A 13441-nucleotide genomic window follows, 5' to 3' on the forward strand; every position below is an offset into this window, starting at 1 on the left:
GAACTAGAATGTTATAAAGTAAGATTAAATTACTAGAATGTAATCCCAGGGCAACCACTAAGACAAACGACTCAAAAACATATGGTAATATTGAAATGGTACACTAGAAAATATCTATTTAACACAAAGAAGGCAATAATGGAGGAAGTGAGGAATGAAAAAGACATAAGACATAGAAAAAACAAATAGCAAAGTGACAGATGTAGATCCTACTTTATCACTAATTACATTAAATATAAATGGATTAGACTCTCCAATTAGAAGGCAGAAATTGCCAGAATGGATTTTAAAAAACATGATCCAACTATATGCTATATAAGAAACTCACTTTAGATTGAGTTTGAATAGGTTGAAACTAAAAGAATGGAAAAGACATATAATGCAAACAATAGCCAAAAGAAAAGCTGGAATGACTATCCTAATAACAGACAAAATAGACTTAACACAAAAATTGTTGCTACAAACAAAGATGGACTTTTATAATGACAAAAGACTCAATCCATTAGGAAGATAAAGTGATTATAAATATATATGCATCTAAAAACAGAACCCTAAAATACGTACAACAAAAACTGACATAATTAAAAAAAATAGATAATTCAACAATAGTGGCTGGAGACTTTCAATAAAGGATAGAACAACTAGACAGAAGATTAGCAAGGAAATGGAAGACTTGAACAACTATAAATGACTAGACATAACAGACATCTACAGAACACTTTCCCACATTAGGAACATTAAAATAGCAAAAGACACATTCTTCACAAGTACACACAGAACATTCTCCTGGATAGACCATGTTAGATCATAAGACGAGTCCCAATAAATTTAAAAAGACTAAAATCATACAAAATAGGTTCTCCAAACATAGTGAAATGAAATTAGATATCAATAACAGAAGTAAATTTGGGAAATTCACAAACATGTAGAAAGTAACATATTCCTAAATAACCAATGGGCCAAAGAAGAAATCACAAGAGAAATTAGAAAATATTTTGACATGAATCAAAAGGAAAATACATACGCCAATACAATGGGATGCAGCTAGAACAATGCTCAGAAGGAAATTTATAGATATAAATGCTGATGTTAAAAGTCTCAAGCCAATCACCTAAATTTCCACCTGAAGAAACTGGAAAAAAAAAAAAAAACTCAGTAAACTAAATGCAAAGCAAGAGAAACAAAGGAAATAATAAAGATTAGAGCAGAAATAAATGAAATAGAGAATAGAAAAACAATAGAGAAAATCAACATAATCAAAATTGGTTCTTCGAAAATATCAACAAAACTGATAAACCTTTAGCTACACTGACCAAGAAAAAAAGAGAGAAGATTCAAATTATTTAAATCAGAAACGAAAGAGGAGACATTACTACTGACCTCACAGACACAAAAAGGGTCATAAGGGAGAACCATGACCAATTGTTTGCCAATAAATTAGGTACCCTGGATGAAATAGAAAGATACAAACTACTGAAACTGACTTGAGGAAAAAACAGACAACTGACATCAGGATCCTGCATTTGTGCCTAGCGAAATCAAAACAGAGGGCCACTCCATGTTAGCCTATTTCTTCCTCCTGTTGCAGAGCTTTCTTGTTTTCACTATGTCTGTGCTGGGGCAACGGAGGGAACGAGAGGGAACTGACGCAACAACTCAAGTCTGGGGCTGCTACAGCAACTCTTTCCCACAAACCCAATGACATGAATGTCTTTAGATTCCCACTGGATACTGTCTTAAACCATTTCCATTTGTGGTTGAATTCCCTCATTTTACAGATAAACTAAGGTGCACTGACACCTAATCTACTGCCTTTTTGATATCTTTATGGGAGTAAGAGGTGGCAAGCTTTTTATTCGCTTCCAAGTTTAAGAAATATCACTCTAAATGGTTTTTTAAAATAGACCTTATTAGAAGAGGAAAACCCAACTATTTCTGTATAAACCTTTTGCTGTAGAACAATGAGACAGAATAAAGGCAGCTCACAAAATAAGGGAACATTTCTTACCTGTTATTTTTTTTTCTCCAAATTCTTCTGTACGGTCCAGACAGATGGGCTACATTTCCTTTCTATTAACTGAGGAGACACAGCAGACTTGGGGACTGAAGCATGTCATCACTGTCCTGAATGTACTGAAATCCTAACAGCTTTAGCAGAACAAATGTCCAAAGCAGGCAGTGAAAATAAATTTTAAATAGGACAAACTCTAAAACTGCCTACGCTAGAATCCCAAGGCAGGCAGGGAGAACCGGTTCCTTGGAAGAAGGTGGTCAAAGAACTAAGCAGAGTGACCTAGACCCTGTTCCGGTACGTCTGAAGTACTTGGCGATGGAGTAACCGCTTTCCTTCATTCATCCACTCGGCTCCATGAGCCGTGAGAACACGTCTCCCACGCGAAGCTCCTCGTTACAGGACCTCTGACTGCATCACGTGAACCCTTTCTCCGAGGCAAAGTCTAAAGAGTCTGAAATGGTGAGCCTGTACTTTAATCCAACTTCTGAGCATAGCCTTGGAGAGGACTCCTTGGCAGTGAAGAACAACGGAAGCAGCGAGGGCCCTGGAACCAGGCAGACCTGGGTTTGAATTCTGGCTCTGTCACTTTCTGGTGAAGTGACTTGAACAATGACTATCTCTGAGCCTTACTGAGTAGCGTTCGCCTCACAAGGCAGGTTGGGGATGAAGTGAAAGCGCACGTGAAGGCACCTAGTGCGGCGCTGGTCACGGTGCCGGTCTCAGCAGTGGGGATGTCGTACCTGCACTGGACAGGGCGCAGCGACCCTGGGCATGCCCAGTGGCGGCACGGCCGGGAGCTCTGCAAGTGTGGAATTCTCAGAGGGAAATGCAGCTCTCTGCTCTAAAGGTCCTATTCAAGTTAAAAAGTAACTTTAAGATAAAATGCACAAAAAGGCAAATGGTCGTCATTCAGCTCCTATGACAAGGGAACAAAGAGCTGTATCAAAAATTACTTGCAAAGCTTGTAAGTGGTTCTACCACTTACTAAAAGGTGTGAACCTAGGCAAGTTATCCCATGTCTCTGAGTTTCAACTTCCTCATCTGCAAAATGGGGACAATAATATGTACATCACAAGAGTTGTTGGGAACATGAAAATGAGATATCACAGGAGGCAACATGTATCCATGTTTACCATGTGCCAAGCACTGTTCTAAGAACTTCAGGCATGTTTTCTCACTGTATATAAGTACTTGGGTGCCTGAAACATAAACATCATCTATTAAAGTTATGGGGAAGAGGAAGAAATAACTCAGTTTCCAAGAGAAGAGAAGATGCCTTGTTATATAAACGGGAAGAATAAGATGCAGCTGGGAGAAGAAAAGTATAATAGCTGCTGGGTGTGACAATCTCAAAACTTTTGAACCATTACAAATTAAACAGCCATGTTAAATCACCCCAAAGGACAGACCTGAATTGTTATTTCCATCTTTAATGTTTATGCCTCTCTGAATCTGAGAAAAAGCCGCCAGGATTCCAGTACATACCAAGACGTGATGACGATATCCCAACGATACCCTGAAGTGTGTAAGCTTTTGTGCATCTACAGCCTCCAGAGGAAGCCGATGTTAGTGGACTGGGGGCAAGGAGAGCATTGATCCAGTAGGGATGAAGCTCGGGTTTTCCTCTTATTCTTAGTGCTTCCTTTCTTGGCCCAATGTTGACGTACCGCTGACAAGTCAGCATGTGAACGTGCTCTATCTGAATAAGCCTTTCCACACTGTAGAGTCAGTTTCTAAAATGATGGAGCTTGTACTATTAGAACCAATGAAGTGACTAAAACAATTTTAAAATTAAGCCATCAGTCTGGACCTGTGTAGGTGAATGAAGGAGAAGCACTTTAAAGTCAGGAAAAAGAAAGCATATTTAACATATAGGATAATCAACCACTGCTGGTTTTCCACTAAATATTTCATCTGAAAGAAATACGATTATTACCATCATTTCAATAGCAGTACTTTACTAATAAGCTCTTGGTATGTCTTTTTTTTTTTTTGAGACAGAGTCTCACTCTGTTGCCCGGGCTAGAGTGCGGTGGCATCAGCCTAGCTCACAGCAACCTCAAACTCCTGGGCTCAAGCAATCCTTCTGCCTCAGCCTCCTGAGTAGCTGGGACTGCAGGCATGTGCCACCATGCCCGGCTAATTTTTTCTATATATATTTTTAGCTGTCCAAATCATTTCTTTCTATTTTTTAGTAGAGACGGGGTCTCGCTCTTGCTCAGGCTGGTCTCGAACTCCTGACCTCGAACAATCCTCCCGCCCCAGCCTCCCAGAGAGCTAGGATTACAGGCGTGAGCCACCACGCCCAACCTCTTGGTATGTCTTTGAGGTGGATTTCAGATTCAAAATAGACTGACCCTATTTCACACTGCTGACTTGTTCACTCAGTGTTTGTCAATAACATAGAGGCTTCACCCAGGAGATTTGCTGGGTTGTAATTACCTGGAACCCAGGGGTGATTCTAGGTTCTGTGAGGCCTGAACCTTATCTAATTTGGGAAATCCTCTCTAATAAAAACACACAAAATTATGAATAGAAAAACTGCTAGGGCCCCTCCCAGGACGTTGGAAGGTGCCGGTGTAAGTGAGGAGCCCTGAAGCTTAGGCTCCATTCAATTCATGATAAATCCACCCCAGCTGGGGCCTTTTTACAAACTTCTGCAATGCTGGGAAAAATATTGCTTCAACTTGTGAACAACCCAGAACTGTGTCATGTTGGTCATGAAATTACCGGCATCTTCCTTTGGCAACTGGCCTTTGGAAAGAGATGCAATAGGCTTATATCTCACTACAGCAAATTAGCTTTGTCTGTTAGAACGATTTGACCCAAAACAAAGGAGCGCAGCCCCCAACACACGCTTGGTAAACTGTGACCGTTGTGCCCATCTCTGAAAGTAACTGTGAACTAGGTGGAGGGGTACAGCTCTATCCAGATCCCATACAGGAGCATTCCTTTCTAACACCAGCTAGCTCTGGTTTCCTCATCACCGTGAAGCAAATGCCTTTCTCCGCTGTTTAAGATGAACACAGAAACTCGAGATAAATAAGTTGGTGCCTCCTCCACTGGGAGTCTTTCCTAACCCACCCCCCAGTTCCTGTGCTGTCCCTTCCCCTACCTTGTCACCCTGCTGTGTAGACCCCAGCATGGCTCTCATGTTTTCTCATCATCATCCCTCTTTCTCCTTCTGATATGAAAGCCTCTTGGGGACAAAGAGGCTTTGTCCTATTCCAACTTGCACCCCCAGCACTTAGTGTCGTACCTGGCACGCAGCAGGCATGGCACACATTAATTTTTACCAAATGTGATTCCACAGGTTTCGTTTTTTTCTGGTGTTGCCTACATAATTAGAGTGAAACTTGGGTTCTTATGAGGGACTCTCAGTGTTATAAAATGTCCACTAAAGGTGGTGAGTTTAAGACATTTGTAAAAAGACGCCGCCTAAACCTCTTGGTGGAGGGATCCAATGAGTGTGCCCTCTGGTGGGAGGGCAAACAAAAAACAGACCCACACTGTTCCTCCCTAAGTGAGGCCTCAACAAAGTAACAAGGGGACAGAGGAGGCCCCTAAAGATGGGCGTTGGCAAAAACTGTTAATTCAGCCCCAGACACATCCTAAACCCCTTCCTCTAGCCCAAAATGAACTGTGGGAAATTAGACTTCTGAACCACAAGACGGGTGGATAGTCTTTTCCAGAGTCAGCTTTAGAGGAGGATCTTCACCTTGAGTCTAAAATCCCCTTCAGGCCACTGAACATACCCACTAGGATTTGCTTGTGTCACAGAGAAATCATAGAGTTTTTGAGCTGAAAGGGAATAAAACCCACACTTTTTGTTGAGGAGTAGTCAGGAAACAAAGTATATGGAATTAGACTAGAGCAATGTATTTTCTTTACGAATATTTTTTGCACTGTAGCTTAACATAAATATTATCTTTTCCTACACTGCAAAGGTTCCTATTGCCCACAGATAATTCTTAACTTCTTAGGTATATACTTTTTGAAAAATAATGTTCTGGGTGATTGGGGAGAGAAGTGCCCTGTGGCAGGATTTCAGGAATTGTTTCTGCTTTACCATGTAAAAGAAACTGACACTGAGAAAGCATCCTGCACCTTTCGCTCCCTGGAGGACTTTGTGTTAAGCTCCCTTCTTTATGGCTACATGTTGCAGACATTTCAGCAGTTAGAAACTCTGCACATGAGGAGGAATCAAAGTCATATTCAAAAGGAGGATTTCAAGGACAATTCGCATAACAGGGCTCCCATGACAAAGCTCATTTGAGCATTACTTGCTTGCTGTCTCTTATTGCCCAAACCAAAGATCAGTACTGGGGAAAGCAGAGCCCGTCATATGTAAGTTACACAAGTCTCTTGGCCTCTTTGTACCTTAGTTTCCTCATTTGAAAAAAATGGATGGATCTTAAGACATACTTTTCAGAGTTCATGATGAGCTTATACCCAGTTAACCAATAACTGTAGGATGCTTTTACACACAAATAGTGTTTTTACATATGTTCATCTATTTCACTTACAACGTATGTAAAAATTGCATTCCATGCCAAGCCTGAAATGTTCCAAAGCTCACTTCCGTTAGCAAATTGCAACGAAGGTTTCTACGAAAGAAGAGAGAGACAAGCCAAAGAAGAAGAAGAAAAAAGATATTGTTTGAGAACATTTATCATTTGGCAGTGATCCTAACTCATATATGATGAAACACGCCCTCAACACTTTCTCCCTACACTAAAGAAATCTCACTGTACAAGATATTGGTTTACGATTTATACTTTCATATTTATACACGCAGTGCCTTAGATTCAAAACAGTGAGTGCTCAACAAATACTTGTGTTAAGAGATCTTTATTTCTCTAGAACAGAGTTTTACAGCTTCAGTGCTGTTGACATACTGGCCGTGTAATTCTTTGTCGTGGGGGTTTGTCCTGTACGTTGCAGGTTGTTTAACAACATCCCTGACCTCTGCCTCCCAGGTGTCAGTAACATACCCACAGTTGTGACAGACAAAAATGTTTCCAGGCATTGCCAAATGTCAGCTGGGTACAAAATACATAGGTTGAGAACCACTGTTCTATAATGATTCACTCTGATCTGTGTAATAACTCTCACACTCATCTTTGTTAGAGATGAAGAGGATTTGCTATATAATTTTAGTAACTTTCTACCAGTAAAATTTTAATATTTCAAAATGAATAGCAAAGAGGTTTACAATAAGTTTAATAAAAATTCCAAATATAATGAAGTTATATTTGTTAACTTACACAAACTGCAAAAATGGTAGGGGTTGAAATGCACCTCTTTCAATTGACCATATTTTATTGCATGATAAATCTCTAGAAAAAAGAAGATATTTCTTTGATTAGCTATTAGATATCAAAGTAGCAGGAACAAATAGCAGAGTTTAGAATGATAATATTGAATATGTAGTTTTTGTCTACACTGTAAACTTTTGGATTTGTATTAGAACTTTCCAGAGCCCCTAATCCTGCCTATACCTCTTCTAGAGTCTCACCTTCATGATTTTCATAAATATTTTTTATTTTATTTTAGTTTTCTTTTAGAGATAGGGTCTCACTCATGCTCAGGCTGGTCTCGAACTCCTGAGATCAAGCAATCTTCCTGCCTTGGCCTCCCAGAGTGGTAGGATTACAGGCATGAGCCACCGCACCTCGCCAATTTTCATAAATAAAATATGCAACTACAGATCTTGATAGATTTTGGATGTAATCTTTCCCTAGAGCAGGAGACTTGATTACATGACCTTTTGTAGTCTCATCAAATTCTAGATTATGAGCTCAAAGTTTTTGTCTTTCAATATAATTTCTAACATGAAAAGAAATGATCTCACATTTATTCACCTTCCTGGTTTAATTCTGTGTTTCTGAGCCAGTTCAATACCAAAAGAAATAAAAGATATCCTTTGACATCATTTGAGAGGAAATTACTCCTCTAATTAATATATAACTTTGAACTAATTCAGAATTTTACCATATTAATAGAAATTCATTTTGGTTTTATATTAATATTCCACAAAAGCAACTTGTTTGTCGTATAGTGATGGGACAACAAAAAACAACATGGAACTGGATTTTTATTTGAAAACACCCATTCTTGACTACAGTTGACTATTTCTGTTGATGCCAGCTTGTCCCTCACTCTTCACCTGGCTGGTATAACTCTGTCTGACTGGTGTCTCCATCTGTAGTCTCTTCCTTTCTAAACTATCCTGCACACAGTCACCAGATGAACTCTCCAGAAGTGTTCTCAAAGACCAGTCCCTGGGAATTTATGGAAGCTGCAAATTCTCGGCCCTACTCTAAACTGACTGAATCCGAAACTGTGGGGGTGGCATCCAGAACCAAGGCCTAGCAAGCCCTCCAAGTGCTTGTCAGGCAGGCTCAAGGTGGTCTTCAGCACTGCTGGTACAGCATGGTTCCCCATCATGGCTCCTTTGCTTGGCATTCAAAGCCCTAGAAAATCTGGCTCCAGTCTCCTACTGTCCCTCCTTGTAATCTACAGGCAGTCACAGCATTCCTCAAATACTTTCCTGCGTTTTGCCTTTCTCCCATTTTCCAAGTTTAGACTATTTTCCCAAAGATGTCTGTCTAAGGATACCCAATGGCCCTTTGAGGTCCTGTTCTAACAGCATTGCTCTGGTAACATCTTCTCCGATCCACACTGAAGTCCTTTCTCCCTTTTCTGTGCTCCAGAAGCAATTTGTCTCTCTTAGTGCCCATATCTATTTCTTCTTTGTGATACAGTTATTTTTGCATCCCATTTCTTCTGAGTGTAAACTCCTTGAATGCGTGGTTTGAGCTTATTTGTTTGTTTCCCCTGCGAGATGTTAAGTTCTCAGAAGGGTAGGAACCCTGCCTTACTCATCTGTCTGCCTCCAATATTAGGCACAGTGCTTGGCATATTCTTTCTTAGCTTTTTTTTTTATTGATTGGCATCTTTTAAATGAATGAGAATATGTATGCTAACATGAAATAATTAGCTTACAAAGTATTTCATAGTGGAAGTAATAAAGGGCCTCCTCCATTGAGCAATTAACTCATTTGCTTTTTTCCAAATGTGGCAGAGATGCCCAAGAAGACCAATACAAAAGTGGTCATCCCCTTACGGCCTAGAAGGTTTGATAATTCAAAGGACTATTTTCAGTGTCATGTGAAGCTCTTTGTACCCACTTCCCTTAAGCCTTCTACATTTGAAAGAAGAATCTATTTGTGCAAGAGCATCATTAATTAGCTTTATGAGGATTAATGATGTACATACTTCTGGACCTCATGGACAAAGGATAAGAATCAAACTTTCATAGCAAAGAATATAGTATCTTCTTATCTCTAAACACATAGAAATACTATCCAAGTATTCCCTCCTTGGCAACAAGGCTGGAGAGATTTTTATTTTGTAATTAGTGAAGAATTAGGAGCATTTCTGATATGCTTACTTAGTGTAAACATTTCTAGCTATACCACTTAACCATCATTCTAAACAACCATTTTTAATATGAGTATAACAATTCCTGCAATAAAATCCGTAATATCAGTCTATTCTCTTAAATATATTTTAACATTCTTGATACTATTTATATTAATATAATTCATGTTATTTAATATTTAAATGTTAATTTAATTCAGATTAAATTATCAAAACATTCTGGATTAATGGCATTCGAACTAGTATAGATGGTCTATATTTTCCTTTCCTTTAGGCAACGACTTGAGGTTAACTTTAATTCCTCTCATTCTACTAAACCAACTTTTTCAAATCTTTTTCTGAAGGCTAGAGAGTGACTATTTTAGGCTTTATGGGCCACATATGGACTCTGTTTGTATATTCTTGTTTCTATTCTTTTCTTTTCTTTTCCTTTTACAGCCCTTTAAAAATGTAAACCATTCTTTACTTATGGGCTGTATATAAAAACAGACTGTGGACTAGATTTGATCTATGGGTTGTAGACTAAATATAAATATAAGCAGATGGTATATGAACACTTATAAAACAAGGTTTACATGGGTGTCAATAATTGCTCAGATCTTATTACTACCTTTTCCCTATAAGTGAAGTTCCTTTCTATCTGTACCTTGTCTATATGATTTAAAAAACTGAAAATGCAGAGGAAGTATCTGATGCTAGACACGGGCTAAAACCCTACACAGATTTAGAGAACTGCAGAATTTTATTGCTGGAAGAAATTTTAGAGATTGTCTAATTTGAATCTCTTATTTATTTTGTAGATAATATCACTAAAGGCTCAGAAATAAATATGATTAACTAAGCAACTTACAAATACCGGAGGGACAGCAGGCCTTCAAATGAATTTTTTCGTAATTCCTTGAAATGGTTTTCACTGAGAATTCTGGAAAATGCAAAGGTTATTTCTGGATCAAAATGCAAACTAGCAACAACTATTTGCTACGCAGGACTAACTCCTATCTATGGAGGAAACCTGGGTCACGGTGCTGCCCGAATGTCCTAATTCTGAGTTAATTTCAAGATGGCAGTGTCTGCTCTGTTTTCAAACCTTATCTCACGTTCTCCTTTTTGTGTCCATCTCTCTCCACCACACACACACACACCCCTACCCGCTCTTCCCACCAAATTTGTATTTAATGCCTACTCTTCTCTAGATCACAAAGTCCCTGTTAGAACCCAACTCTGGTAGCACACCAAGATCAGCAGAACTGCCATTTCCTCATCTCTTTCCCTTAATATTATTATGAAAGCCCCACATGGACCTATGTCAGGGCCACAAAGAAGCCATTAGGTTTTTCCGCCATTACAAAAATCTTTTTGAGAACTACAATGCAAACAACATGCACATAACATAAATGTTCAGTTTAACAATCATGAAGCAGATGCCCATGCAATATCATCGTGTCAGGAAAGAGCACTGCGAGCATCCAGAAGCCCTCGGGGCCCTTTCCGATCACAACCCTCTCTCTAACCCCTACAGGTAACCACTCTCCTGACATTTATCGTAATTTCCTTGTGTTTAAAACGTAGTGTTACCTATTATATGTCAGCCATAAGCAACATACTTTAGTTCGCCTTTTCTTGAATTTTATGTAAACGGAATCTCATTGCACATGTGACTTTCTATCTTGCCTCTTTCACTCAACATTCTGTTTGTAAATTTACGATGCTGTTGCACGTAGCTGAGGTTGGCTCCTTTCGGTGCCTGTATGGCGTGTCCCATAGGTCACCACTAGCTACATGTGGTTCCTGAGGACTTGAGTGTGGCTCAGTGTGACTGGGCAACTGAAACTTTAATGTCAGTAATTTTAATTATTTTTAAATTTAAAAGCTGATACTCAATACAGTTATTAGAAAACGTTTAAGTGCGTTTTTCACCAATGTGGGTATAGGATGCTACTCTTTTTTTTTTTTTTGAGACAGAGTCTCACTCTGTTGCCCGGGCTAGAGTGCCGTGGCATTATCCTAGCTCACAACAACCTCAAACTCCTGGGCTCAAGCAATCCTTCTGCCTCAGCCTCCTGAGTAGCTGGGACTACAGGAACGCGCTACCATGCCTGGCTAATTTTTTCTATATATTTTTAGTTGTCCAGATAATTTCTTTCTATTTTTAGTAGAGACGAGATCTCGCTCTTGCTCAGGCTGGTCTCGAACTCCTGACCTGGAGCGATCCTCCCGCCTCGGCCTCCCAGAGTGCTAGGATTACAGGCATGAGCCACCACGCCTGGCCAGGATGCTGCTTTTTAAACTGCATATTTTATGAAATCTAAATATAGATTAAGTATTTTTGATGAAAATTCACCAACCAAATTTAGACTTCAAAAGAGTATGGAAAAAATAATGTGAACTCTTTAAATAATAATTTTAGGCTAATTATATATGGAAATGATAATACTTTGGATATTTTGAGGACTTGGTATAAAAAAAGAATAGAACATTTTGTTAATAATGTACATAATGATTACATGTCACAATGATAATATTTTAGATATATGGGTTAAATAAAATATATTAATGTTTGTTTTTACTTTTATTTTTTAAGTGACTACCAGAAAATTTAAGATTACATATGTGGCTGACACCATGTTTCTACTGAATAATGCTGCCTTAGGGTATTTCATTGTATCACTATACCTCAATTTGTTTATTCACTATTGATGAATATTGAGATTTTTCTAGTTTTTAGTTATTACAAACAATGCTGCTTTGAACATTCTTGTACATGTATTCCCATAACACTTTTGCCTGAGTTTCTCTAGCATGTAATAGGAGTACAAAATTGTTTTCCTAAGAGATTGTGCTATTTCAAGTTGGTAGATTGAGAACATGCCACGTCTCCGCCCCTCCAACCTCCACCAAATGATAGAATAGATATAATTAAAAATTCACAACCTTAGCTCAAAACTTGCAAGCAGCCTTACAAATGCTCCCCCATGAGAAATGCGCTGGAGCTATCAGCAGGATTGTTGGTTGGGATACTACAGGAGGAGCAGCCAGAGGCACACGTCAACCCCATGTACTTCCTCCTTGGACCAGGCAGCAAAGGTGTCTTCCTCCAGGCAGGAGCAACTGGCCTTAAAAGGGGGCAGGGTCCTGGAACCCTGGAGGAAGGGCACACACTCCCGTACTAGCTGCCTCCCACCCCTTCCTTATTCTCAGGGGAATCCACCTGTAACACAAGCCCCAGCATATCATTTCACCTCTCCCCTGCAGCTGGAAAACAGAAGCAGCAGAATTTCAACTACAAAGATGAATTACATTCAGGAGTGACCAAACAACAAGAGAAAGCTAACTCCAGTAAGGACAGAAAGCAAACTCAAACAACGGATTAGTTAACAGAGAAAGCACGAGAGGACTTTAGAATAGCAGCATTAATATCCGCAGACAGATGTAAGCAGATAGTTTATCCACGAAAAGGAATCGACTAAAGATTATACAAATATAAGGTGTTATTAATAAAAAAACTGAGTATATGGGCTGGGCATGGTGGTTCATGCCTGCAATCCCAGCACTTTGGGAAGCCGAGGTGGGAGGACTGCTTGAGGTCAGGAGTTCGAGACCCTGTCTCTACAAAACAATTTTAAAAATTAGCTGGGCATGGTGGCACACACTTGTAGTTTCAGCCACTTCAGAGGCTGAGCCAAGAGGACAGCTTGAGCCCAGGAGTTGGAGGTTGCAGTGAGCTATGATCATGCCACTGCATAGCCTAATGGATAGAGTGACACCCTGTCTCTTAAAAACAAAACAAAACAAAATAAAAACCTCAGCATATGAATAGCAGAAAGGACAGTGGAACAGGAATGATCCTCAGACAAGCCTGACACCTGGGCCTGCCCAAGAAATGTTACAGCCTTCACTTCAGCTACTCTCATAGTAAAGACTAGGAACGTGCTGGGGGAGGGGTACTGCACTGTTTCTAGAACCTGATGAACAAGCAGGCAC

General features: G+C 39.5%; 1 protein-coding gene across 1 annotated transcript in view; it reads right to left on the reverse strand.

Moving 5' to 3' along the window:
- The window catches only part of LOC138392395 (leucine-rich repeat-containing protein 37B-like), a 44479-nt gene that overhangs the window by 18969 nt on the left and 12069 nt on the right, over positions 1 to 13441 (reverse strand). Inside the window, exons 7-9 of the mRNA XM_069483158.1 lie at positions 10311 to 10382; positions 7282 to 7353; positions 6541 to 6621 (exon numbers count right to left, since the gene is read on the reverse strand). Coding sequence (XP_069339259.1) covers positions 6541 to 6621; positions 7282 to 7353; positions 10311 to 10382 — 225 coding nt within the window. The remainder of the gene's footprint in view (positions 1 to 6540; positions 6622 to 7281; positions 7354 to 10310; positions 10383 to 13441) is intronic.

This window comes from Eulemur rufifrons, chromosome 9, assembly GCF_041146395.1.
Source record: "Eulemur rufifrons isolate Redbay chromosome 9, OSU_ERuf_1, whole genome shotgun sequence".
Classification (NCBI taxonomy): Eukaryota; Metazoa; Chordata; class Mammalia; order Primates; family Lemuridae; genus Eulemur; species Eulemur rufifrons.